At 36.6% G+C, this 27,847-nt stretch overlaps 2 protein-coding genes across 2 annotated transcripts in view; one reads left to right on the forward strand and one right to left on the reverse strand.

Moving 5' to 3' along the window:
- LOC6037392 (RNA-binding protein 42) overlaps positions 1 to 27,847 on the forward strand; it is a 35,958-nt gene that overhangs the window by 1,163 nt on the left and 6,948 nt on the right. The gene's annotated exons all lie outside the window — the stretch shown is intronic.
- On the reverse strand, positions 6 to 27,121 carry LOC6037391. The gene is made up of 2 exons (XM_038254321.1): positions 26,698 to 27,121; positions 6 to 866 (listed from the first exon to the last, which is right to left on the reverse strand). The coding sequence occupies exons 1-2, from the start codon at positions 26,734 to 26,736 to the stop codon at positions 288 to 290; spliced, it is 618 nt and encodes a 205-aa protein (XP_038110249.1). The 5' UTR covers positions 26,737 to 27,121; the 3' UTR covers positions 6 to 287.

The following is a 27,847-nucleotide window of genomic DNA, read 5'->3' on the forward strand; positions in this document are numbered from 1 at the left end:
GTGAGTGCTTTGAGGTTTCATTTTTTATTTCGATTTTCTATTTGTACACATTTTGCTGAGGGGGCACATTTAGAGACACAATCATTCTTTTCCTTTTTTTTGGTGTGTGTGGAATAGTACACAGTAATAGTAGCACCTGGGCTGGACAGGGCGCTTTTGGGGGCCTACACACGAAACATTGATTAACTTGAGCGGGGGGAACGTGGGGAATTAAAGGTCATTGCAATAAATAGAGATTAATCCTAGTGCAGACGGCAGCGGCAACGGCAGCAGCAGTGGTCATTATTCTAACCCATCGGACCCCAACCGTACGACACAAACAGCTGGGGCACGTTGTACTGCCGCCGCGGTGAGCTGGGTTTGGCCGAAAGGTACACGCCACTGTCGGCGTACTCGTCCTCGCGCTGTCCGTTGCCAAATTCACTCTGCTGGGCGTTCGTTTGGGGTTCCGAAGCGACGGAGGCATCAGCGTAACGAGTTCCGTACGGCAGCGTCCTCGGCTGGTCCAGGCCCTGCTCGCGAATCACCCCACCGGATCGCAATCGAATCTGGTCGGCCTCGCGCTGGCGAAGTTGCTCCTGCTGTTGCTGCTGCAGCTGCAAGTTCTGGGCGTAGGCCTTGTGCGCCTTCGTGTAGTGGTTCAGGTAGACCATGTTGAAGGGCATGCCGGCGGCGCCCCAGCCCCGGGACATGAACACATCCTTCTTGATCTGTGGCCGGGCGAGGGCATTGCTGGTGCTGCTGTAATTGCTGGTTACCCCTGGCTGTTGTTGTCGCTGTTGTTGATCGGGCCGGGTTGGTTGGCCCTGTGACGCAGTAATCAGTACCGCCGCGAAGCACAAGTAAACACAAGTTGAAAGTCGACCCTGGAATGATAACCGAAAAACGCAACGAATTAAATGGTTGTTTTTTGTTTGTGTGGGACGGAGCGAACAAAAGTGGGTTTTTGGTCGTTCGGGGTCGTCGGGTTAACGACTTGAATATTATTTTTATGGACATCTCGCTGAGATGTTCATCAATTTGTTTCTCGTGATTTTGATAATTTTTGTGTCTGTGTATGGTCTAATCCTGGGTGCAGAATAGTTGTTCGCAAAGCGGCCTCAATTTAGAACTGTCAAAGTGGAACCAATTTACTGTTCGCAAAATGATACCAAGAAGTGGCAAGTATTGTAATCGATCTATAATTTATTTTGTCGCTGGTGTCGAGCTTTTGCGGTATTCGACGTAAACAAATCTTAAAAAGAGGGTAGAAATCGAGATTGGGTAAATTCGTCGCTAACATTTCAATAAGCGCTATGTCTTAAGCAAAACCTACGTTTATGACGTTTTTTGAAATATTAGCGACGAATTATCAATGAATGGCGCATGCCAAATAATATTGAATAATCTTACTCCAACATTATTATTGCGCTTCAAAGATACACAATCTCTGAACTTCGATTCGGTTGTTCTTCTGATTCACAAAAATTCCACCCACTTCTGACGCAATATTTCGTCACGTGGAAATCAAAAAAGGCCTTTTATGGCCGCCCATCGATTAGTCTACGAACAAAAAAAGTGCGAAGCCTTTAATTTTTCAACGAAAATTTCAACATGAACAGATTTAAAAAAAATCAAAACAAGTTATTTCCGCAGCAAAAAATATTTCACGCTTGAGCTTGAACGTAGCCTTCCACTTTGTTTATGTTTACAGCTGTAGTGCAGATGTATTAGTGAGGAGCAGTGGGGAGCATTCGAAAATCACGTTACGTATTCTGTCTTTTCAGCACCCAGGTCTAATCTATGCCCGCTGGACGGCATCGATATTAAGGAAAACAATACTTTCATAAATTCATTGACATTTTTGGTTTTTTGACGTTTTTTCTGCTTTTTAACTGGGCTACGGTTATCGAGCGCCCAGTTAAAAGCAGCCCAGTTGAGAAACGCCCAGTTACCGGAACAACTACTGTAATATGAATTTAGAGAAAAAAAACACTACATTTCAGTGACAGACTTCTAATTTAGAACCTCGTGATTTCCTGGTACACAAATGGTTTTTTTATTGAAAAAAATAAATTCAAAAATCTTAAATATTGTCAAGTTAAACTTTAAAAATAATTGTTAGATGCAGAATCAATTTTACGAACGAAAATAAGTTTTGAAAACCTTTTTTGATAAGTTACACCGTTTTTCAGTTATATTAATTTTAATGTTAAATTTTTGAATTTTTAAATGGTTAAAAAAAATTAAAAATATTTCAGAAAAGCCGAAAAAAATTTCAACTATTTCGGTTGCTAAGATAAAGCTTCTTAAAGTTTAAACTTTGTGAAAACGAATTTTTGTTCAGCTCAAAAACTACTGGTATGATTTTCAATGTTCAAAAACGTAACTGTTGTGAAATTTTCTGCTCTTTTCGTTAAAAATAATTTCGAAGGTTGAAATTACGATTAATCTTTAGAAAAGGGCCAAAACACTTATTTTGAACAATTTCAAATGTTGAGATAGATTTTTAAAATTTGGAATATTTTTTTTAATGAAGAGAACATAATAGCCCAATGCCCATGTTTGCATACATGTCACATATGCAAAAAAAATAGTTAATGCTGTTTTGAAGATCCCGGGACCAAACAATCTATGTCTGAATAGTAGTTTATGCAACAAGCTGCAAAAAGAGGATTTTTTCAGCACGAGTCGTACATTTATCCAACGAGGTTCACCGAGTTGGATAAATACGAAGAGTGCTGAAAAAATCATGTTTTGCAACGAGTTCCATACAACATTTTTTTGCAATTCCAAAAAACACACACTGAGTGGAATTTTATGTCAAATTTTCATGTATTTTGTCAATAAATCGTTTAAATCAAAAAAAAATGTTGAAAAGTGTTACTTTTTGAAATGAGTGCTGAAAAGTTCAACTTTTCAGCACCCATTTGAGTGCTGAAAAGTAGAACTTTTCAGCATTTATTTTGAAAAGTGTTGCTATTCGATTCTGTTATTTTTGGTACAGAAAAGTAGGCTATTTCGTCGTTCAAGAATGACAGGAAAAGTAAAAAGTTTCACGACGGAATTGCAAAAAATATTTTTTTGCTTTGTTATGTAAAGTTTTTAAGTTTTCATACGACCTTTTCAATTGTCATGCTAGATTTTTTAAACTTTCAATAATTTTTCCTTTAAATCCTAATCTCTAAAAACCTTTTATTTGCGTCGACGTCAACTAAAAACGGTTGAAATGGCGCGAAATCATGATTTTTTTAAGGAACCCCAGGAAAAAAAATTTAAGCCCGGACACAGACTTTTTTAAATGTTTTAAAAATATTGTCTGAAATTTTGTAGGTATTTTTTTTTTTCAATTGATGCCATTCACAATTATTGAAAGTCCTGGGTAAAACTCCAAGCTAAATTTTCAAAATGATTATCACAAAATGCTTTCGAGCCATTCATAAACCACGTAGAGAATTCCAAAAAAAGTGTTAACGTTATTTATGGATGGTCCCTTGAGCATGACAACAGTTGTGCTCATGGTTTTCTACCTATGATATATACAGCCTTGAGTTGTGCTGCTGTCATTTTTTTAAAGATACATAAAAAAATTTGTTTTTCAAAATAAACAAAATAAACGTTTTACTACTGACGCCTAGAAATATACATTTCAGTGAACATATGTATTTATTTTAAAGGTTTTGGATTATTGGATTATTCAATGACGATATTGTTACTCCAAACGTATTTAAAAAAGTTTGTAATGTCTAAAACATTACTTTCTTTTCAAAATTGTTTAAAAAAATCAATAATTCGTTTGAATATTTTATCATACGAAACTTGCAAGCCTACATGGTAAAACTAAACATGAAATTTATTATTTTTTCACTGCATTCAAATAAAAATCAAATTTATATTTGAGCAGTTCTCTCAGATTTCGGTCATTCGATTTTTTTGTATTTTTAATTCGACTGAAACTTTTTTGGTGCCTTCGGTATGCCCAAAGAAGCAATTTTGCATCATTAGTTTGTCCATATTATTTTCCATACAAATTTGGCAGCTGTTCATACAAAAATGATGTATGAAAATTCAAAAATCTGTATCTTTTGAAAGAATTTATTGATCGATTTGGTGTCTTCGGCAAAGTTGTAGGTATGGATATGGACTACACTGAAAAAAATGATACAGGGTAAAAAAATGGTGATTTTTTATTTAACTTTTTGTCACTTAAACTTGATTTGCAAAAAAGGCAGGCCAAGGATTGATACCTAAGAGCATGCAATGGCACTGACCTTGTTGCGTGCTCTTCGGTTGACGTCCACGTAAGGAACATCCTGGAAGGAGCGTAACTAACTACATCCGTAGTTCTGTTAGATCATCCGAATTATCTTGATCAGAACAGTATAGCTCTGGTTCCTTGCGAGTGTCCTATTTTCTTACCTCCACGTTGGCTTGGTTTTCATGATGACCTAGCTGGTGGCCTGTGGAAACGGATCGTAAACCTTTGACCACCGCGGTTCGAGAGTCGAGACGGCTAAAAGAAAGGGGCGCGACAATGTGGGAAAGGGAAGTTATTTGTGATTGTAGACGGTATTGTTTTGATTCGCAGTATGTTGACTCAACTGCTGTGGATGTACCTGAAACATCGCACAACGGGGTTTCTCTTCTCTTCATTCTCAGCTACCACCTATCTCTTATTTTTATTTTGCTCTTCTGATGCTCAATTCTTCTATTTAATATCCAACATTTGATTTTGATTTTACTAACTTTTGATTCTCTTATCTCTCAAAGCTTTTCCACTCTTTTCTATCACCTATCTTTCTATCATCTACTGCTGTAACAAACTTTGTTTTGTTTTTTTTTTCCTTAAAAATATACTTTTCCTTAATGTACTAGTAATATCAAGTCTATTCATCATTCGCCTAATCTTTTTTGATGTTATTGCGAATTTATTTATTTGAATAATTCTTTATCTGTCCTATAAATTATCATTACTATAATCTAAGCTTGTTTTGTATCTCTATTTATTAACTATTGTCTAATTTTACATCTAATACATCTAGCTTCTCATTTTTATTCTTCAAAATACGCTCATCATTCTCTTACTGTTGATACCTGATTTTTATAAAATAAATTCTCTTTTACTGTCTATTGTTTTCAATCTTCACCCTTTTTTTCAAACAAGTGAGGTTTGAGCCCTTACTCAATTTATGGAATGGTTAAAGGATTAACACAAATATTACTATTGTATTTTTGGTAAACTTTTATAACATGCTTAGGACCAAAATTGTAACAAAACATCGCGACAAAAGAAATAGCAACAGATAAACAGACTCAACAATAGGGAAGATTTCAGCAGAAAACAATACACAGTAAATAACAATTAGTTTTTGAATTCATACTGAAAATAAAACAGTTTTTGCTTTAATGAAAGTTGATAGGCACACTATAAATGGTTAGTAGCGTGGCTCACGGATATATGAAAAAGACAAAAGTGTTCAATTTCGAACGCCTCGACCGGAATTTTGTAGCAATATGGCCCCAGAACATAACCTGAAATTTTGAGCGTATTTGGTTAAGGTTTAGTACTTCCACCATTGACCTGAAGTTAGTATGGAACTTCTAAAAATTTACTATGGGAAATTTTCACTTTTAACCTCTTCATAGAGAAAGTTTTCCAAAACCCAATCAAAATTTCCTATTCTCAGGTTTCTTATAGTTTTTGATCCGGGGAACAACTTTGTAGAACATCGCAAAGCGCTAGTAATTGATCCCGAAAAGATACAGGATATTTTTTGGAGTACGGAAACAAAATTCAACGTTCTCTAAAAATTTGTCTGTATCTTTCCGGGATTAATTCCTAGCGCTTTGCGATGTTCTACAAAGTTGTTCCCCGGATCAAAACCTATGAGAAACCTCTATTCTGAAAAAAATCATACGGCATAGGAAAACATTCTCGAAGAAGAGTTAAAAAGTTGAAAATAAATAAATTAAATTTATTGAAATTTCTTTATAACTTCAGATTAAGAGTGGAACAACTAAACATTAACAAAATGCGCTCAAAATTTCAGGCTAGCTTCTGCGGTTATAATGCTACAAAATTTCGGTCGAGGCGTTCGAAATTGAACACTTTTGTCTTATTCATATATCCGTGAGCCACGCTAATGGTTAGGCGCTTATACTTACATCAAACCCTACGTAATGTACCACCCCCGGCCGAGTTAAAATGCGTAACCGGAAAAGAAGGTGTGCATGCCTGGCACGAACACTCAAAGCGTGTTCTAGCGTGCTGCTCGTACTGACTCAGAGCAAGGGTGAGATGTAGGTGTAAGGGCAGTGCGTGTTCGTCGGGAACCTAGTGCATAAGATCGGTCAAGGCCCGTTCTTACACTGAAAATTGCGAATTGCGAATTTTTAAATCAAGACTAATTTTCAAAAAGGGCCAAATATTCAATGTTACGCCCTAAAAATGTTGGCATTTGATGTCCTCTAAAACATATCAAAAATTAAAGAAAATTGAAAAGTGTGTTTTTTTTTTGCAAATCATGTTTTAGTGACAAAAGTTAGATAAAAACAACAATTTTTACCGTGTATTGTTATGTTTCAGTGTAGTCCGTATCCATACCTACAACATTGCAGAAGACACCAGCTGTCAAATTTGTATGGAAAATTATATGGACAAACTAATGATGCAAAATGGCTTCTTTGGGCATACCGAAGGCACCAAAAAAGTTTCAGTCGGATTTAAAAATACAAAAATTAAAATTCCAAAAAAAAGATCGTAAGGCTGTCAAAACATAAGTTTTATTCACTATTCAACATTTTTAAAAAGGTTTTGATAACCTCTTATCTAAAAAATCAAGGAGTTACCCAAATTAAAACTCGGATTTTTTCCGTGTATTTATTACTTCTGAAAAGTCCTATAATTTTTCAAGATACAGATTTTAGAATATTTACGTGCTTATTTTGTATGACCAGACCGCAAATTGTATGGACAAACTAATGATGCAAAATAGCGTATTTTGACATAGGGAGTTCAAAGTTTCATCCAAACAAAAAATATATCAATTTTGTTTTGCCTTAAAACAAAAACAGCCCTTGCTCAAAACTGCTGAACAAAATAAGTTTTCCACGATCTGGCTACCTTGGAAATCAAATACGTTGTTCTCTAGCTTAATCAAGGAATGCTTTTACTATCATGAAACAGAACAAAAAAAAACATAAAAGCATCATTCTTTGGGGAACTTCATCTCCGGAGAATAAAATCCAATTATCATCCACTAAACACCTGACTGGCCTGCTAAATAGATAAAAATTGGTGCAGTCGTTCACAGCGACTTTTTCTCGGAATTTGCCGTGATTCCCTTCGGGTAGAGACGGTAGAGACTCTCATTTTCATATGCTTAAATATGAGTAAAGGAAGGAAAACATCTTCTGAAAACCCCTGAGCTAGAACGGTTGTTATTCTTTTTATTTTACGTCCCCGTTAATATCCGGTGACACAGAGAAAGGCATTACAGTTACGCTGGCCACCGGTGCCGGGGTAGCGTGACGGATTATCTATGCTTTGATTGCTAATCTGGCCGGGGGAGAAGCCTCTCGGTGACGACTCGGTTGCCGCCACAGGAAGCACAACTTCTTGGGATGATGCGTGGTTTAATTTCATGGATGCTGGACAAGCTGGGGACATTCTCACGACACGTGGTGACGTTAGAGGGATTTAACTGGCGTCGTACACATGTGTGGGACTATGAAAAAACCGTTTATTGTTTATTGTTGGGCGTAATCGCTCGTAATCGGTGTCACTTTTGGTTGCTAGCGTAGAAATTAAAGCTTTGGCAAAGGTCACGAAAGGGGGTTTCTTGTTCACAACAGATTGGCAGTTAACTCTCCATTGTCCATTAAAAAATATGTTAATCTTGACTGATTGATTGTTTTTTAGTTCAGTTTGTTGAAATATAAAAAAATAAATCTTTAGACGAAATGAAATCTATGTCTTCAACCCCTTTAGACAATGCCATTTTCATTACACGAACAATTCGATTAGGTTGCACGTGGTATCAATCGAAATTGAGTGCCTCATCGTGTCAAGGAACAAAAAAGTGTCCAGTCACTGCTGGTTATCAGCTTAAATGTCTATTCTCAAACGGTCAAATCTCCAAGAATCCCCAATGTTACATTCTTGGCCGAGATTACAAGGGTCGGAGACAGTGACATCATCAGGACTCAGGACGTGTGGCCAATCCACCAACCAGCCACGCACCGTGTCTGTGGTCGGACGTCATGTGGACGATAGACTTTGGCCTTCATCATCGTTTTCTTCGCTGCACAGCAATTGTAAAAAGATGATCGCCCCGGGCGGCGCGTAAACATCAACCTTGTTTACAACAACATCGATCCACCGTCGCGCGGGCTCTGGACTACCCTATTTTAATAACTGGACCGAATGCTGGTCAAAGATCGTTGCGCGGGGAATGTTTTGAAGTCGTGGTTGAATTAAGTTTCTACATTTCGTTGTATTTGTATTATTTTAACAAATTCATTCATTTGTTGTTTTATTTAGATGACTTTTGGTCAATATATACTATTTGGAACCATTACTTTTTCTAAAGTTTGCGTATAATTTAGTAGGCCATATTTAGAAAAAAAATATGTACACGGAAAAATTAAACATTTAAGAGCGAGTCCACGAACAGGGCATACCCCTTTGTATGGGACGTCGTTTGGACCTCACCAATTTGGACCTTTTGAAATGTTAGTCTTGATTTGAAAATTTTGAAAATAATGTTTTCGAAAAGATCGGAAAATTTCACAAATGTTTCATATATTAACATTGAAAATCGGACCATTAGTTGCTGAGATATCGACATTAAAAAATGGTGGGCTGTTTGGGTGAGACTTAGAAAACATCAATTTTCCTGTTTTTAAACCTTTGCATTGCAATATCTCAGCAACTAAAGGTCGTATCAACAAAGTCCGAAGAAGCAAAATATATAGAATTTTCTCAGCTTTTCAAAAAATATGTTTTTCAAAAGTTAAGGTATATGTGTCAATTTAGAGCCGGTAAAGGTTTAGGGTTCGCTGTAGACAACGTTAGAGCAAATAACACTTCTGGATCAGCTTGGATCGCTTTTCACTCTTGGACAAAATTGAAAAGCGTAAAATTTTACATTATAATCTAACTTTTGTCAAAATTTCCACATAATTAACACAAATTTCGCGAAAAAATCTCAACACATCTTTTTTTAAACATTTTCATACACATTTCAACTCTTAACAGCGAAACTAAAACTTAAACCGGTTTGGCTCAATATTGGCACAGATACATAATTTTACCAAAAGATTCGAGCTAGTGAGTTTCTCTAGTATTGTCCAAAATTTCCCATTTTCTTTTCATTCTAATAGACAGCTGCCAACATTTTATGGAGACTTATATGTCTGAACCAATGACATAATATGGCCCATTACTTACACAAAAAAAAAATATCAAATTGGCTAATCGCAAAAGCATGTAATGTGCAATCATGTAACCATCAAAAAAGACTCTTAAAATAACACACTGCATATACAATTTTTGAAAACATAAAAAAAAGTTGCCACTGACGGGATTCAAACCCGTCACCAACCGGAAACAGGCGTCTTTGCACGCTCGGCCATCAGACCGATGAAAAATGGAATGAATTAACGCATATGTCTGGAGTTTTTTTTTTTTTTGAAAAGGTCCAATTAACCATATTTCCAGTTTTTGCTTTTTGGGTGTTTTTGAAAGTGCCTTGAGTCAGAGGCATTATAAACACCCAAAAGCAAAAACTGAAAATTTGGTTTATTGACGTTTAAAAACTCCAGATTGAGCTTGACATTTAGGTCAAGTAGGTTTCCCATACTGATGTCTAACGTCATGATTCGAAATCCGGACACTTAGTACCATATTATTTTTGTTATGCATAGCTGGCAAAAAATCATGTAAAAAGTTGGAAATGTAGAAATATCATTAAGATTTAGTATAAATAGTCAGTTTTAAGAGAATGCGTGCAAAATATTACTTTTCTAACAATTATTTATCAGAATTTGAAAATTAAAATGACTTGTTGTGCTTTGAATCCCGGACACTGTTTAAAGCTGATTCGAATTCCGACACTCGATTTTGCTTATGAATCGCACAAATTTGATCTGAAATGTTAGTGAATTGCATTCTTTAGGTCTCAAATAAGTTGTTAATATAAAAACTATCGATAGTTTAAATGAAAAATGGCTACAATTTAAGAAAATCAAAAACATAGATTTCTGCTTTGCCTTCCCGGTGCTTCAGGCGCCTATGAAATATTTCCGTTGAAATGTTTCGCATTTTTAGTAAACTTATAATTTTATTTTATTTAACTGTTTTGGCATTAACTACAGCGTTCAAACAAACTTTAAATGAAAGTTGATGTTAGAAATCATCAAATAACACATTTTTGACATTCATAATGCGAACTTATATCCAAATAATTGATAAAACAAGTTGAAGTGTCCGGGTTTCGAAGCGTCCGGGAATTCGAATCATGACGTTACATATTTCAGGGTGTAATGTTACATAACATTTCATAAAGTAATGCAAAATTTATTTTACTACTTTTTTTTAAACAAAACAATGTGTTCTATCCTGTTTTGATGGAGCTATGTTTTGATTTTGGAATAATGACTTTTATACAGGTTGCATATAATCATTTGGAGCCTAACATTTCAAAAGGGCACATAACTTTTGTGAACAATACTGTATCTCTTTCACTCAAATGACAGTTTACATAAGGTGTGAAAGGGACACACTCTTGTTTAAAAAAGTTATGTGCCCTAATGAAATGGCAAGCACAATTTTCCCAAATCATTACATTTTTCAGACAAAGATGGTTGAACTATTAAAAACGTTCACTTTCGAAATAAATGTTTGTACCATACACAGATTCATAGGAATTCTAGCACGGAGTTCATTTGGGCCTTGGGAACGCCGCTGCTGTTTACAAAACAGAGCAAAAATCGAGCAAAGTGATAATTTGTTGGCAATTGAGCCTTACTGCTGATTGCGGAGCAAATTGATTTATTTCGCGCTTGGTGTGAGACAATAATAAACGAGGAGTGAAAGAAAAAAAAACGAAAACAACCCTAATAATAACAATCCCAGCAGGCGGCTATCGCGGGTTAAGCCCCGAGACTGCTTTTGGCCGGCGGGTAGTTCCCAAGCGCGCACCTACACACGTACTGGTGGTGGCTCTGACTCTACTAATCAGAACATGACCTGCCGAGTGGAGTTGGACGCATTATCATATGGCAGTCCACGTGGGGACCGGTTCTGGGTCGGCGCCTAGCTCTGGTCCATACTTCGGTTATCAGCCGCTGGAAGGATGCAATCACAACAAACAGAAATTGCTGATTTCTGTACAGTAAGCTGCTGCTCGTTTGACACCTACTGTTGTGACACTTTCTTATCTGTTGTTTTGACTGCAAATGCCATCCATCTATCGGGGTTTTACGGCACCCAGGTAGGACGACAGACAGGCGAACGAGACGAGATCGATGGACAATCGCGACGATCGGGGAATTGGTTTATTTAACCGTTGAACCTTCTGCATCCGGGAGCAACGATGCATTCGCTCGCGATTGCAGCGCGTAGGTGGGGAAGAGTTGTCCTTTTCCCCGGGTTGACTTCGGTGGTGATAACGCGCTGCGCTCTCAGCTTCAGGCAGTGAGGGCGTGCATGTTGACTCTTTCATGTTACTTCTACAGATGACTACTTCGGTGGAGGCGCTTGGTATTTTATATTTGTCTACACTCCATCATTAAACATAAAAAGATTATAAAAACTCTGAAATGGGTTGGCTTTGGAAGTTTTACTGTTAAATTTTAGGGTAAATTTGGTTCCTGATCCAGAATTGTAGGGTCCATCCATAAACCACGTGGACACTTTTTTTTATATCTCAGAACCCCCCCTCCCCCTGCTGGACAATTTGCATACAAAACAAATATTTTTCTATGGAGCGTGGGCAATCGCTGAACACCCCCTCCCCCAAAGGTGTCCACGTGGTTTATGGATGGTCCTTTTAAATGAGCAGTTCTCTACGGAATCGGTCTTTTTCTTTAATTTTAATTTTTGTATTTTTAATCCGGCTGAAACATTTTGGTGCCTTCGGTATGCCCAAAGAAGCCATTTTGCAACATTAGTTTGTCCATATAATTTTCCATACAAATTTGGCAGCTGTTCATACAAAAATGATATGTGAAAATTCAAAAATCTGTATCTTTTGAAGGAATTTTTTGATCGAGTTGGTGTCTTCGACAAAGTTGTAGGTATGGATATGGACTACACTGAAAAAAAGCTACAAGGTAAAAAAAATTTTGGTGATTTTTTATTTATCTTTTTGTCACTAAAACTTGATTTGCAAAAAACACTATTTTTATTTTTTTTTTATTTTTATTTCAAATGGGCCCGTTTAAAATGTTAGTCTTGATTTTAAATTTTTGAAAATATTTTTTTTCGAAAAGATCGGAAAATTTCACGAATGTTTCATGTTTTAACATTGTAAATCGGACCTGTAGTTGCTGAGATATCGACATTAGAAAATGGTGGGTTGTTTGGGTGAGACTTAGAAAACATCAATTTTCCTGTTTTTGCCTTCCTCACTGAGGTAAGGCTATAATCCTGCTCTAAAAATGAACTTTGCATAAAAACGTCGTAGACCACCTTCATGTATACATATCGACTCAGAATCGAAAACTGATCAAATGTCTGTGTGTATGTGTGTGTGTATGTATGTATGTGACCAACAAACTAGCTCATGTTTCTCAGCACTGGCTGAACCGATTTGACCCGAACTTGTTGCATTCGACTTGGTTTAGGGTCCCATAGATCGAGTTTTATACAGATTGAAGTTTCGATAAGTAGTTCAAAAGTTATGTATAAAATGTGTTTTCACATATATCCGGATCCGGATCCGGAAATGTATGTAAACTATGTCCGGGTCCATCATCCGACCTATCGTTGGTTAGGTTATCAAAAGACCTTTCAACGAGCCTAAAACATTGATAATCTGGCAACCCTGTCTCGAGATATGCCCACTTATGTGATATTGATGTACTTTTTGGTAGCCGGATCTCACTTAAATGTATGTAAACCAGAGAGAAGGGAAATGAGAGGGTACACTGGCTTTTTATTTTTGACCCCGTAACGCGGTACACGCGGTACACGTCTCAGCAGTCTGGAAAATAAAAATCGGGGTGCTCAATTTTTGTTCAGTGGAGACTCGAGGTGTTACTTATTTTGACTGACATTTCTTGTTGTCAAAAATTTTCTTCTGAAAACTACGAGCCAATTGACCAACCTTGTAAGAAGTTGAAAAAACGATGGCCCTACGTATCGATCTGCGTACTAATTCTAAACAACTTACTCCCCACCAGCGCCTGCACCAGCCGGTTCTTAATCACCGTGTGCAATTCGGCTTTCAGGATCGTTTGGCCAGCACGTTATGTCCTGCTCCCTTAACTTCTGATAGTGCTTTGTAAACTGAATATCGATTCCAGGAATCGACTCCAGATTTCGCAGTCCACGGTTCGACTCAAGATCAATGTAAGAACCGGCTCGTCGCATTTTGGAGCAAGTTGGACCAGAAAGAAGATGTTGATTTGGCATGACATTCTCTCACTGTACTGGCCAATTTCCTAAATTAACGTCAAATAAACTATCTTTGCGGGGAGATTATCCTGCTGCGTTTTATCTCAAGCTAGATTCCAGTTAGATGTTTTGAACAAAACTAGAATATTATTTATTGGAGAATATTGACAGATGGGTTGATAACGGATTTTATCTAGATTGAAAAAATGAGAGACCTTAGCTTTGAAAAACATTTCTTAGTCTGGAAAAAGTTAAACTCGGTTGAATTAAGGTGCGTTTATTTTATATTTCAAGCGGATTTATTGGAATTTTGTTGAGCGAAAATCTGTTCGTTTTGTTTGAAGATGTGATTCATTGCCATGATGTCGGAAGCAGCATTAGGTAGACAGAGATGGTATAATGTGGATAGTTCCAGCATCAATGATTTAAATCGTATCTTTCATGTCCTCAGCCGAGGTTCAGCAGGCGAAACTGGACACAACGGCATATGGACTTCAATATCGATACATATCTTACATATCGATGCCTATGCTGGGCTTGAACGACTTGAAGCTGCAAAAGAAACGGAACATCTATAATCAAAATATCACTCATGAAATACCCTTAAAACTTACCTTTTCCTCCTGGTTGATGATCTACTGCAGCTGGCTTCGCTCAAACACCTACACGAGATACCGTTTAGTTAGTGAACATCGAGAATCGTCTGTACGGATATCCGGATGGTTCTCGAAAGAGTTTTGAACACACAAGGCTGTAATCGGCAAGGTTCCTCGGATTTTCTTCCGTGCCGCCGATCAAAACAAAATAAATTTTTCTTCCTTAAACCAAGGCGACCTGTCAACTTGAAAAAGCAAGAAGGATTGCTTGGATCAAAATAGTCAAAACTCAAATTTTCCATAACGCCTCAAACTCGTAACGCCTCGTCAAAGGCGTTACGGTTGTACCTTCGGATGGTACCATGAATTTGTTGAAAATTTGTTACGAGTCCTCGCTCTATTTTCAATACTCTTTGTGTAAACTATGTCCGGATCCATCATCCGACCCATCGTTGGTTAGGTTATCAAAAGACCTTTCCAACAAGTCCAAAACATTGAAGATCTGGCAACCCTGTCTCGAGATATGTCCACTTAAGTGATATTTATGTACTTTTTGGATGCCGGGAGCGAGTTGTGGCGCTATAACCACGGCAAACAGTGTCCAGGGCATTCGTGGAAATACAATGTCCCATCCCAGAGGGTCCCGGAGTACCAAACCTTCTTAGCATGGTGCTCCCAACGAATACAACCAAAAACTCGGAGCGTATGGTGGTGTGTCCCCACGCTTCTTCCTCCTGTCGATTCAGAATTGTGTTGTTGTTCGAACACTCAGTGTTCAAACTCAACCCAATTACGAATCATGTCTCTGCGAAACGGCTTTACGCAGTAGGCCTGGCCGCTTTAACGCTTGTGATGTTTCAATGCATTCCGATGCAATGGCGCACTACAAATGTTAATAAATGATAAGAAGAGTGCTAGGCGTAATCTAACCTAAGGCACTCTCCAGGATCCCTTCGAAAGATTGGCTGCGCTAGGCTCTGATTAGATAAGATTAGATTAGATTTATGTACTTTTTGGATGCCGGATCTCACTTAAATGTATGTAAACTACGTCCGGATCCACCATCCAACCCATCGTTGGTTAGGTTATCAGAAGATCTTTCCAACGAGCCTAAAACATTGAAGATCTGGCAACCCTGTCTCGAGATATGGCCACTTAAGTGATATTTATGTATCTTTTTATTCCGGATCTTAAAAATAGATGAATTTTTTGTACAATTCCATCATATCAGCGAATGTTGGTAATAAGTGAGGAAGGCTCCAACCACATAGGGGGATTAAGTTAGTTTTTAGCCTTTGCATAGCAACATCTCAGCAACTATGGGTCGCATCAACAAAGTTCAATGAAGCAAAATATAGAGAATTTTCTCAGCTTTTCAAAAATATTTTTTTCAAAGGTGGGCAAACATGGGCACTAATTATAAAAAATGAAAAACTGCGACAATTTTCAAAAAAGTTACCTAAAAATGGCTTTATCTTGAAAACGGTGCACTTTATCAAAAATTCACTAAAGTACTTTTTGATTGCAAATTCGATTTTACATCGAAAAATGAAGTTGAAAAATTTTTGCGACCGATATTTCGATTTTTTGAAAAAATCAGTATTGATTCAAAAAATCATAACTCGGTCAAAGATTTTTTGCCCATTCTGGAAATTTCTGAAAAGTTGGCATTTTATGTCTTCTAAAACATATCAAAAAATAAAAAAAATTCAAAATAGTGTTTTTTTGCAAATCAAGTTTTAGTGACAAAAAGTTAAATAAAAAATCACCAAAAATTTTTTTACCGTGTATCATTTTTTTTCAGTGTAGTCCATATCCATACCTACAACTTTGTCGAAGACACCAACTCGATCAAAAAATTCCTTCAAAAGATACAGATTTTTGAATTTTCACATATAATTTTTGTATGGACAGCTGCCAAATTTGTATGGAAAATTATATGGACAAACTAATGATGCAAATTGGCTTCTTTGGGCATACCGAAGGCACCAAAAAAGTTTCAGCCGGATTAAAAAATACAAAAAAAATTTAATGACCGAAAACTCAGAGAATTGCTCAAATACAAATATCAACTGACATGAGGAGGATAGACTTTTTGTTTTACTTCGATTTGGAGAAAAAATCAATTTGATTTAAATTATAAAAAATCAATGAGAGCTTAATATTAAATTTTGGGCTTTTTATACGTTAGTGTTGGTTGAAAATTTTAATTTTTCAAAACATTTGTTTCGTTTAGGTCACAACATTTTACGGATGATTCACCAATTTGTGCAGATTAATGTTTGAGATATATATTCCATTTAGCATAAATTTAAATATTTGATACAATTTTTCGGATAAGGAGTGAAACGGGCCTTTTATTTATTGTTGTGGTCATATAAACAACAAGATATCTGGAGTTTTTTGAAATGGTCCTATAAACCAAATTTATTTTTTTGCTTTTGGGTGTTTTTGAATACCCCTGACTCAAGCCGTTTTTAAATACACCCAAAAGCAAAAAAAATTTGGTTTACAGGACCTCTTCAAAAAAAACAAAAACTCCAGATATGACCTTTTTAAATATTTTTTTTATATCATGAAGTTGTAAAAAAAGAAAGCTATTTTAAGATTTTTATTGCTATTTGGAACTCAAACTTTAATGCCCGTTTTACCACACTCTCCTTTGTCATAGAGGGCTTATGAGTTCATCTCATTTATAGATAAACAAACCGACCATGCTATCTTGTAGCACGCTGTTTTTTACGTTTGAATAAACAACAACTAGAGCACACACACTGTAAACAACAACAAACACGTTTTGTTTGGTTGACCATTAGGTTTTACAGCGTGACGTCACGAGCGCACACACACACATTTTCGCTGAGACACACGTGCAAAAAATGTAAACAGTGCAGGCAAGCTGTCAAATTTCTAATCTAAAAATCGAGTCGGAGTAAAACCTAATTCTGTGCATTGTGCTGAAGTTTGGTTGAATTTGGTTGCCGGAATAATAATTAAAAATCAGAGTTTTTTTTTGAAAAGGTCCTATGAGATAACTAGAATGGATCCTACAACATTGCCGTAGACACCGAATCGATCAAAAAAATGTATTCTCAAAATACAGATTTGTGAATATTTACAAACAATTCATGAAAGAATTGTTGCATTAAAAAATGTATTGAGACTTGTATGAGCAAACCAATGATGCAAATGACAATTTGACATGGAAACCGTCTAATCGAGCCAAACATTTCATTGGGGCACAAAACCAAATCGGAAACATTTGGGATTATTCCACTATTCCATTTATTAGTACACTCCCTACATGCCCTCCAAGAATCAGATTGATAGCAAACAATTTTCTATTGAAAAAATCAAAAACACAAAAGGCCACATAACACGGTTCACTCCAAACCAGAAAAAATGTTCAATTGTGCCCTTTTCTTTTTCGTTAGTTTTTCGTGGTTAAGGAACATTCTATTAGGTTTTACGCCGACTCGGTTTTTAGGTTAGAAATTTGACAGCTTGGCTGCACTGTTTACATTTTTTGCACGTGTGTCTCAGTAAAAATGTGTGTGCGTGTGCGCTCGTGACGTCACGCTGTAAAACCTAATGTTATGAAGTGAACTTGTCATACATTCTTAACACTAATTCACTTCAAAACAAAGTTTTGTTTACGTTTCAGCATGGATTTCTGCAGAAAAAACTTCGTAGAATTGTAATAGGGGAAATCTACCCTTTCCAATCAAACACCTATCTTCGTCATATGGAGAGTTTGATGCTCGATTAAAGCTCCAAAAATACTATTTGGGCTATAAACTTACCAGCAACAGCACCGCCTCGAGTAAGCACGCAAATGTATGCCACTTACTGGCCAAAAGATCACATTTAATGCACTTTTGATCATAATTTGTATTTTGCGAGACCACTTCTCATCATTTTGTTGGCACACACAGTGACACACACGAGAATCCCTCAAACGCTTAATGAATATCGCCAAAATTAACTTTTCACTTTCGCTTACTTTTTCACGGCGCTTAAGATATGAAATTGCTTCCAACTACCGGCAACATGTTCTTTTGATCATTAGTAAGGCACTCACTTGAAGAATAATCCCGAAAAATGTAATAAATTAGCAAGCGCCATCAAAAAACAAACGCGCCAAGTCGTTTGACGTTTCAATTTGCACTTTGCATTCCACTCGAAGGCTGAAGAAAACCGAGCGAGAGACGAAGGCAAAAAAGAACAAAGGCTGGCCGTCAACACCACCAGCAGCACAGCCAGCGATGCCAGGAAACTTTCCTATAAATGCCACTTTTCGTGAGTGTTCGTTTGAACTGTCAGCGCAAATGGCAACACTCGACAGAGTGTTGGAAGAAAAAGAACTAAGCCGATATTAGAAAAATGGGCGTGGCCCAATGCATTCGCCTCGATTAGAATACCCTTGGGAATTTTTTTGTTAAATGCTTGGTAAAGAAATAGAATAACTTTTAGTGAAAGTGAAAATAAACAGAAATGTTCACAAAAACTTGCTCTACTCGTTGGTGTACTTGGTTTTAGTAAAATTCAAGGGAGACTCTAGATTATCCAGCATCATTCATACACGACCGCTTATTAGGATTAAAATGGGTAGATTTCCCCTATTTAAAACGGTCCCGCGGCTGCTGTTCAGTACACGTTTGAAGATTGTTTATGTTTCACATACCTTATCTACACCATTCGATCACAAAACTTCACCAATTATCAAAATTTCCGCTGAATTCCTCATTATTTCTAACTAAACAAAAAGGCCCAGAAACATCATCAAAAACAACAATGAGGTGACAGCGCTTTAGTGCCCTTCCAGTTCTCTTCGAAATTGCATTTGGAAAGGGCCCATTATGAACAACAGTTGGAATGTTAAAAGGGCCCAATAACGAGACGAAAATCAACATAAATTAAGAAGCATTAAAACAGAGTTGAGGATAGTGATGTGTTTTATCGTATCATCAGTAGAAATACCACCAGTCAAGCTTTCTTTTAAATTAGGAATTGAAACAAGTTGTCCACTTTTTGCCGACGATTTTCTCGAATCGCGGTTTTTGGTGTTGTGCCCTAATGAAATGTTTGGCTCGTAATATAGATTACAAAAAGATGCGTATGCTTTAATTAGAACTTTCCAAGGGGTCCATCGCCAATTTCTCAGATCTTCAATGAGCGCTTCCCGGAAGTTCACACTTGGACAAACGAAAAAGTCCCCTTTTAGCCAAATCCAACGCGGCGTCCGGTCACGTGGTCACAGTAGCTGCGAAAAACGTGCCAAACGTGCCAAATTAGACGTCCCGTCGGTCCCGTCCAACAGACGAACTCGCGGCCAGTTTATGAATGATCCGTCTGTTTTCCCCGCTCATCTCGTCGAGGGGGTGGACATGGTTAATTTCTCTTGCTCTTCTTGCCTCTGATGCTCAGGCGGGTGGGGTCGTGGAAATTTGGCAATAAATTAATATTGCGCGCGACACTTGTGGACACACTTTGAAGGCTAATGCCCGGCTCGGGGTATTGGTTTCCACTTTCGGGAGTCCAGTTTCCGAATGGATCGCGACGATGGGCGTGGGCCTAAAATGGGCCAGATTTTTGGGACGCTGTTTTGGCGGGTGTCTTGTTGGCGATAATTACAGGCTTGTGGCAAAGTTTGGAATTAAATTGGATGAAAAGTTTTGTGCAATTTTTCCGAACTCGGCAAAGTGTTTGAGGAACGTTTAGTGAAATGAAATTTGTATGTTGGAGGGGTGCGCAATTGAGTTTGAAAATGAAATTGATATTTTAAGATTATGTTTCAATTTGAAACATTGAATAAAGTTTAAGGTAGGATAACATAGACGTTAAATCGAGTTAGATTTTAATTATCGTTTCTTCAAATTTGCATTCGAAGATGTAGAAGAAGATTAATTTTCAAGCACCCTGTTCAAACATATAAATTTCATTGACCGTTTTTGAAACCATCGGTCTGTTATTAAAATAATCATAATTAAATTGTGCTTATAAAAATAAAGAACACAAAAACTCATTCAAGTGGATGAAACTTTCGACAGAAGTTTGTTTGCTTATGACTGAGCATTAGGGTGACAATAAAAAAAATCGACATCAGAGATACCCTCTGACTCGATTCCTAATGCAAAAATAAGTACCTGTGTCAATTTTGAGCCAAATCGGTTAAGGCTAAGGGGTCGCTTTTCATCGTTGAAGTTTATATTGGGAAAATCACGAAAATGTATGGGGAAAAACATCGTTTCAGTAATTTTCTGTTAGGTGGCGCAGGTCTCGCCCAAAATTGTCCAAGTGTGAGATTCTTGTAGAAAATTTAATTCCCTACAACTTTGTCGAAGGGTGCAAAACGATCCGAGTTGATCCTGATTTTTGGTGATTTTTCTAGAAAAAAATATTTTCTTATATACTTCCTATATACCCCTTGTATACTTTCAAGTATATAAGCCGATTCCTTTTCATCGCATTGCTAATAACTCATCAGGATCAACTCGGATCGTCTTGCACCCTTGGACAAAGTTGTAGGGAATTAAATTTCCTACAAGAACCCAAACTTGAACAATTTTGGGCGAGACCTGCGCCACCTGCTGCAAAAATCCTGAAGCGATGTTTTTCCTTATTCATTTTTGCGATTTTCCCCATATAAACTTCAACGATGAAAAGCGACTCCTTAGCCTTAACCGATTTGGCTCAAAATTGGCACAGTTACTTGTTTTTGCCTAAAGAATCGATCCAGGGGGTATCTCTTGCGATTTTCTGAAATTTTCAATTTTTCTTGTCACCCTACTGAGCATTTAAGTGAAGGCGTGTAAATCGTCGTCTGACTGCGTTTTTATCATTCTTCATAGATTTGGAGAATTCATTATTTCAAAAGATTTGTAAATTGACTTTACCATTTCCACATGTCAGCACGCACGAGGAATTTGCCTAAAATCGACTCGAAATTGCGAATCCTGTAAAAAACTCACAACACCAAAAATATGCAAAGCAAAACTTTTTACTGAATGTCTTTCAAATCAACAGTGCTCAGAGAGGGCAAAAAACGCACGCACGCGACGCTTTTTTTTCTCGACACTTTCAAAAGCTTATTCATCAAGGTTTCACCTGTTGGCGAAGGCAATTTTGGCGCGATTCTTCCCACAAATTGTTATTGATTGATTAAGATGATGATGATGATGTGTGTGTGAAAGTGTGTAAGTGTGCTATTGACATCCAGGGCGTGTAACCCCTCTTAGGATGAGATGTGTTTGTGTTCGGTGTCAGATGTTAAAAGCTTTAGAAAATTTTCGACTACGCAGTTTCGGTTCAAAGGCTTTTGGCGAGCATGTGATGGATGAAGAGGTTATGACAGTAATTTCTTTGAGTTGAATCAGAAAAGATTTTGTTTTCATTTTCATCGTTTTTTTAACTTATACGCGCCGAAGCAAAAAAGATAATTGTAACGTTTTCTTATTTTTAATTACTGACTTTGAAGAAATTTTAATTACTACAAGAAAATCATTCTGTGTAAAACGATGCAAGAAAAATTAGGATGGTTCAATAGTGGTTTAAAAGAAATTTTTAATTGAAGTTTTTTGGGAACGCCATGCAAAGTTAAAAAAATGGTAATATTGACAATATCTGGGAATGGGTACTAGGGTGGCTTGAAGTTGTATGGGAAAATTTCACAATGGACTGATTCAATCAGAACAGGCATTTTCCGGTCCCATTTGGGCTCCCAAACAACCCCTCAAAATTTGGGAGCGATTGGATTTGACCCGGCTTTCCGTAAAGCGATTCAAATTTGTATGGAAATTTGTATGGGGAAACTGTCTTTTTTACACTTTAATTTTTAAAATTTTCATTTTTCACTAAATTTAAAAACCTAACACAGTAGAAGTATAGTCATGAATGTCTTCTAAAACTTTCCCGAAGAAAGTATGGTCCTATCTTGCTTCTGGAAAAAGATACAGAGTTTTTAAAAGAGGCATTTCAAAATAAGTGCTGAAAATTATATTTCTTGCCAACACTGCCAGTGCTTCGGAAGATATTTAGAAATCTTATTTTTTAACGTAATAAGGAAGCAATCTAGCAACATGGTGTCTTAGGAAAAGTTGTTGTATATAAATGTGGCTTTTATTTAAAATTATTGACATGCAGGGTGACACACCTACAGGGTGTCAACCAAGCCCTAACTTCTACTGGTGACCTTTTAAAGCGTTGGTGTCTTAGGAAAAGTTGTTAAGCTACTTATTCCAAGAAATGTTGACATGGTTGGAAGACAAGGTGGCACATCTACAGGGTGTCAACCCATTTCTAGCTTCTATTTAAGACCTACAAATCGCAAATTAGGACTGCCACGCAAAAAGAGGCTGAACAAAAATTCGTAAAAAATCAGTTTTTCACATAAAATTTCCTTGGAAATCGATTGCACATGATTGAAAACACGGTAAAAAGTTAAGATGCTCCATAAAATGAAAGGAAGCTGAATAATGGAATTTATTCTGTAAAAATGTTCAGGATATTGGAGCAATCTCTACAAAATCGGGCGATTTCGACCATTTTTATTATTTTTTTTTATTTGGCTCAAACTTTGTGGATGCCTTTTCTATCACCAAAGAAGCCATTTTGTGTTATTGGTTCACCCATACAATTTTGGCAGCTGTTCATACAAAAATGGTACGTAAATATAAAAAAAACTGTAACTCTTTAAGGTTTTTTTTTAATGATTTGGTGTCTTCGGCCAAGTTGCTCCTTTTTAAACACTTCTTGTTTCTAGTGATTTGTAAGAATGTCTAAATGATCCTAAAATTTGCTGAACTTGATTTGAACAAATCTGTAATTTCTGCGACACGTGAAAAAAACAAGTTGAAACGATGTTTTTGATCGCAAAAAATACAGATTTGATCAAATTAAGTTCTGCAAAATTCTAGAATCAGGACATCCTGACAAATCACTGGAAAGAAGAATCATCTTGATTGGTTGAGTTATGACCGAGAACCATTGAGTTGAACTTACTGTTGCAACCTTGGGCGTTGGAATGTTAAACCATTCAGGAGTTTGGAGTTTGAAATTTTTTCCGACGAGATATGATTTTTTTAAACAGTGATTTTTGTAGAAAAAATCCTGTATTTAAAATTTTTGACCCTCATTTTTATGTAAAATTCGGAAACTATTTTTAATCATGCGCAATCGATTCCCAGGAAATTTTATGTGAAAAACTAACATTTTACGAATTTTTGTTCAGCCTCCTTTTGCGTGGCAGGCCTAATTTGCGATTTGTACCCTTTACAGTGATCAAAAAGGTCTTAAATAGACGCTAGAAATGGGTTGACACCCTGTAGATGTGCCACCTTGTCTTCCAACCATGCCAACATTTCTTGGAATAAGAAGCTTAACAACTTTTCCTAAGTCACCAACGCTTTAGAAGGTCACCAGTAGAAGTTAGGGCTTGGTTGACACCCTGTAGGTGTGTCACCCTGCATGTCAATAATTTTAAATAAAAGCCACATTTATATACAACAACTTTTCCGAAGACACCATTTTGCTAGGTTGCTTCCTCATTACGCAAAAAAAAAGATTTCGAAATATCTACCGAAGTACTGGCAGTGTTGGCAAGAAATATAATTTTCAGCACTTATTTTGAAATGCCTCTTTTAAAAACTTTGTATCTTTTTCCATAAGCAAGATAGGACCATATTTTCTTCGGGAAAGTTTTAGAGGACATTCAGGACTCTACTTCTACGGTGTTAGTTTTTAAATTGAGTGAAAAATTAAAATTATAAAAATCAAAATGTAATAAAGAGGGTTTTCCCATACAAATTTCCATACAAATTTGAATCGCTTTGCGGAAAGCCGGGTCAAATCCAATCGCTCCCAAATTTTAGGGGTTGTTTGGGGCCCAAATGGGACCGGAAAATGCCTGTTCTGTAAAATCGATCATGTCGAGCCACCCTAATGCTCATGCTCATGTTCTCAGGGTGGCCACTCAAGTTGGGAAATCGGAAAAGTCGGGAAAAAGCTTGAAATTCGCAAAAATCCTCAAAACATCGCACAGTGGGCGAAATAGAACCCGAAATCGGACTTAATTGAACGCGGCTGGTTCCCTGGTATAAAAATAGTGTTTCTTATGAAAAACTCCGGGGAATCGGTTGGTGATGGTTTCATCCACCGCACAAAAAGGCAAAGGGTCAATTTTTCCCCAATTCCCCATTTTTTAATTTTTTCTTGAAAATCAGTCTGTATTTAGAGCGAAGGCTTCATACGGCCATCCAAAATGCACTTAACTTATGTGAAAATGTCCCAGGAATCCAGTAAAAATAACCATTTGCACCGCAAAAATCATCTAGGGTCCATTTAACCCAGATTCCGCTATAAAAGCAATTTTGGCCGTTTTCAAATGTTACGTCTGATTTTAAAAATCTGAAAATATTTTTATCGTAAAGATCAGACCATTTTACATTAGATTGACGATTTGCACTTGATAGTTTGATACATTTATGTAGATAAAAATAAAAAAAATATGTAAAAGGCAGTTTATTTTGCTTTTGAGAAAATTGGCCTAAAACTGATTCTTCTATCTTTTTATTTAGTTTAATTTCTATATCAACACAAACAAGTTTGAATGTTATAAAATACTAACAAATTATTACCACGGACGAACGGACATGACACGGGGTTTCGAACAGTGAAGCAGGGTTTCTTTTACTTCTTTTTGGCGAAAACTTGCGCAAGCGAGATCGCTTATGCCAAAATCTTCGCGCCACGTGGTCTTAAACGTAAACAAATCCAGCTGATGATGCAAACTCATGGGCACTTTTTGAAATGGTCGTATGATTTTATATTAAAAATATCTTTTCTATCAATTTTTCGGCAATTTATAAATAACATCCAATTCAATTCAATTTATTTTGTCAGTAAATAATCAATTTACAATTCCGTATTTCTTATAACCTAATAGAGTTTTGGAGTTCCTTTCAACTATGGTTTACACTATAATTCATTTTGATGTAATTGGATATTCTAACAATGGATTTGGCAAGAGAAGGAAAAATTAAAAAAAAAAACCTTCTAGATTTTTTATAAATAACATGCAATGATAAATTACATTGATTCATAAAGACAAACTTAAAGCCAAAAAACAGTTTCTAGTACAATACTAATGCTAAATAAATGTTTTAATTAATTATTGCATAAGACATTTTGAGAAATCATGTGTAATCGCGCAATGCTACATCGACAACTTGAGTATAGATGGCGCAAGTGATAGTTTGCTTCAGAAATTTGAAGAAAATTTGTTCTTGGTGTCATGTCCGTTAGTCCGTGTTAATACATCAACATGGATTTTCAGAATTAAATATCAAATGCACAAAATTTAAAAGGAAACTTGAAAAAATATTTTTGCATAAGCTTTTAATATTTTGATTTAATCGAAAGAATTTTTAAAATTAAATTATTTTTAACTTTTTGTCCTCCTCAATTCATTTCCTTTTGAAGCCAAGGAACAAAACTTTATGTTTGGCAATGTTTAAAATAAATCAATTTCGAAATGTGTGTTCAGAGGGGACTTTTTTGTAAATGTGATTTGTAAACGCACACAAACTTAAGCAATAGTTTATCATCAAAAATTACTAAAATACACACCCAAATTGTACTGAAATTGACCCTGAATCTTAACCGATTTAAACATGTATAATTTTATAACAAAAACTATTCCTTGAAAATAAAAAAAGTGGACCATTTGTGTTTGCATCAATGCAAAACTGACATCAATAAACATAGAAATATGTGAAAAAAGCGTAAGAATGACGTAACTCACAAAAGTTGCATAAAAGTCTGCCTTTTCAAATGCAATGCAAAAATTCTCAGAATATTTATCATCAATTACATTTTCAAAAAACTGTTAACTTTCAGAAGAAAACAAAAAAAAACTCATTTAAAATTTAAAGGGGACAATTTAGAAATTGACCTGTAAAAATTAAATAACGATTTGTAGAAAACTTTGAAAAATTAAGCTCGTGTTTGAAATAGAACAAAAACTCGAAATTTTGAGCAATTCTTGACGCCGATAAAGAACAAAACCTTTAAGTCAATTAGCTTTGTCCTTACTGAATATTCAATACTTTCAACTTTAAAGATAAACGTGTTTTTTTTTTCAATTTCATACATAATTCGATGCAGCTAATCAAATGCAGAATTTCTAAAATGCTGTCCAACGTACTTGGAACTGGCGTCAGTTGCCACTTTGAATAAGCATGACCAGGTCACATTTCCCATACAAAACACCTGAGGGAAGGGCGCAAATTATTCGAACAGTACCCATTAGATGCTTCCAACGTGTTCCAGCATTTAAATATCCTGGTTGAGTTCAACATATTCGCACATACATATTGAATAAAAAAAAAGCTCCCTTGGATAGAATCCAATCAACCGAATAAGATTGAGTATTCGAGGATGCTGCTGTTTGCCATTATACAAGTGTCCCACCAAAATCGGAAATTCAAAATTATTGAAAATTACCTTATCCATAGTCAAGACTCGGTGGCTGTTTTGCGACATCCGGACCAGGTTAATATCGTGGCAACTGCAAACTACTGGTTATTTTCGTTCCACGGAATCCACGGAACAATTATTCTTGAATTTTGATTCGTTTTTTTTTTGTTCGCTTCACTCAATGAAAATGCAATCCTTATTCGCTATGCTTTCATATCGCGAATCACACCAATCATTCACAGCACAACTCGTTTTTATTCTTGGGAATTCAATTACAGAAGCTCACTTCTCTTCGCAACTGTTGCTTCACAGCTGATGGTGCACTGATTGACTTAGAATCCGCCAGAATCCTTCTTACAACAACAAAAACACACTCACTTTACAGCCACAGCTCTTTGCACACACAACCGTTCTATTCGAGGATCGTCGGACAAATGTTGGCAGGCTGACGAACGCGCGCTCTTTTTATCAACATCCTGCTCCGACGACGACGGCGGCACGACAAACGAAGTCTGGGGGGGAAAAAGGAAGCCTCTGTTGTTTGGTGGTCCACCCACAACCCACACCTCACTTACACCCCATTCAATCGTTCATTCAGAACTGCCGCGAGTTTTCCGATGGATGTGTGAAGGATTCTTGATGGCTGCGTGTGTACTTTTCAAAGGAAACAAGTCTGGGCCAATGTTGGCAAATTTGCGGCCTAATTGAAGGCATGTCTAATACTCTCACCGGTGGTATGGATTTGGCAGCGTCGTGGGCTTTTGCGGAGGTTAATCGAAATTGGGAAAGATCAAATGGATCTAGGGCGTGGAGTCTAAAATTAAGTACAACGGATTTTTAGCTGATCCGTTTTTGGTTTGTTTTTTTTAACCCTGATTGAGTTGCATTCTGAGGAAAATTATGGAAGAAAGATGGACGGTTTTTTGTGAAATTTGGAATTATTGCATGTGTTGATGGTTGTATGGATGGATAGAACACTCTTGCCTGTTTGTTCCAATTCAGCTTTGAAAATTTGTTATTTTCAATACAATTTTCTTTAAGACCAATGCTCTAGAATCTCAAGTATCATTTTGACTGAGTCCAGTTTATTTGTTTGTCTTTCTAAGAAACATATGGGTCATTCCTTCCCAAGTGACAACGCGTCCAACATCGACCTCATAATTCTGCTCATATTTGG

This window comes from Culex quinquefasciatus, chromosome 2, assembly GCF_015732765.1.
Source record: "Culex quinquefasciatus strain JHB chromosome 2, VPISU_Cqui_1.0_pri_paternal, whole genome shotgun sequence".
NCBI classification, from domain to species: Eukaryota; Metazoa; Arthropoda; class Insecta; order Diptera; family Culicidae; genus Culex; species Culex quinquefasciatus.

Bases quoted from the DNA above. Each gene is read 5' to 3' on its own strand.
- LOC6037391 (XM_038254321.1), bottom strand. From the start codon at position 26,736: ATGTCGCAAAACAGCCACCGAGTCTTGACTATGGATAAG. The intron at 867-26,697 runs GTAATTTTCAAT...TTATCATTCCAG, and splicing joins GAGTCTTGACTATGGATAAG to GGTCGACTTTCAACTTGTGT.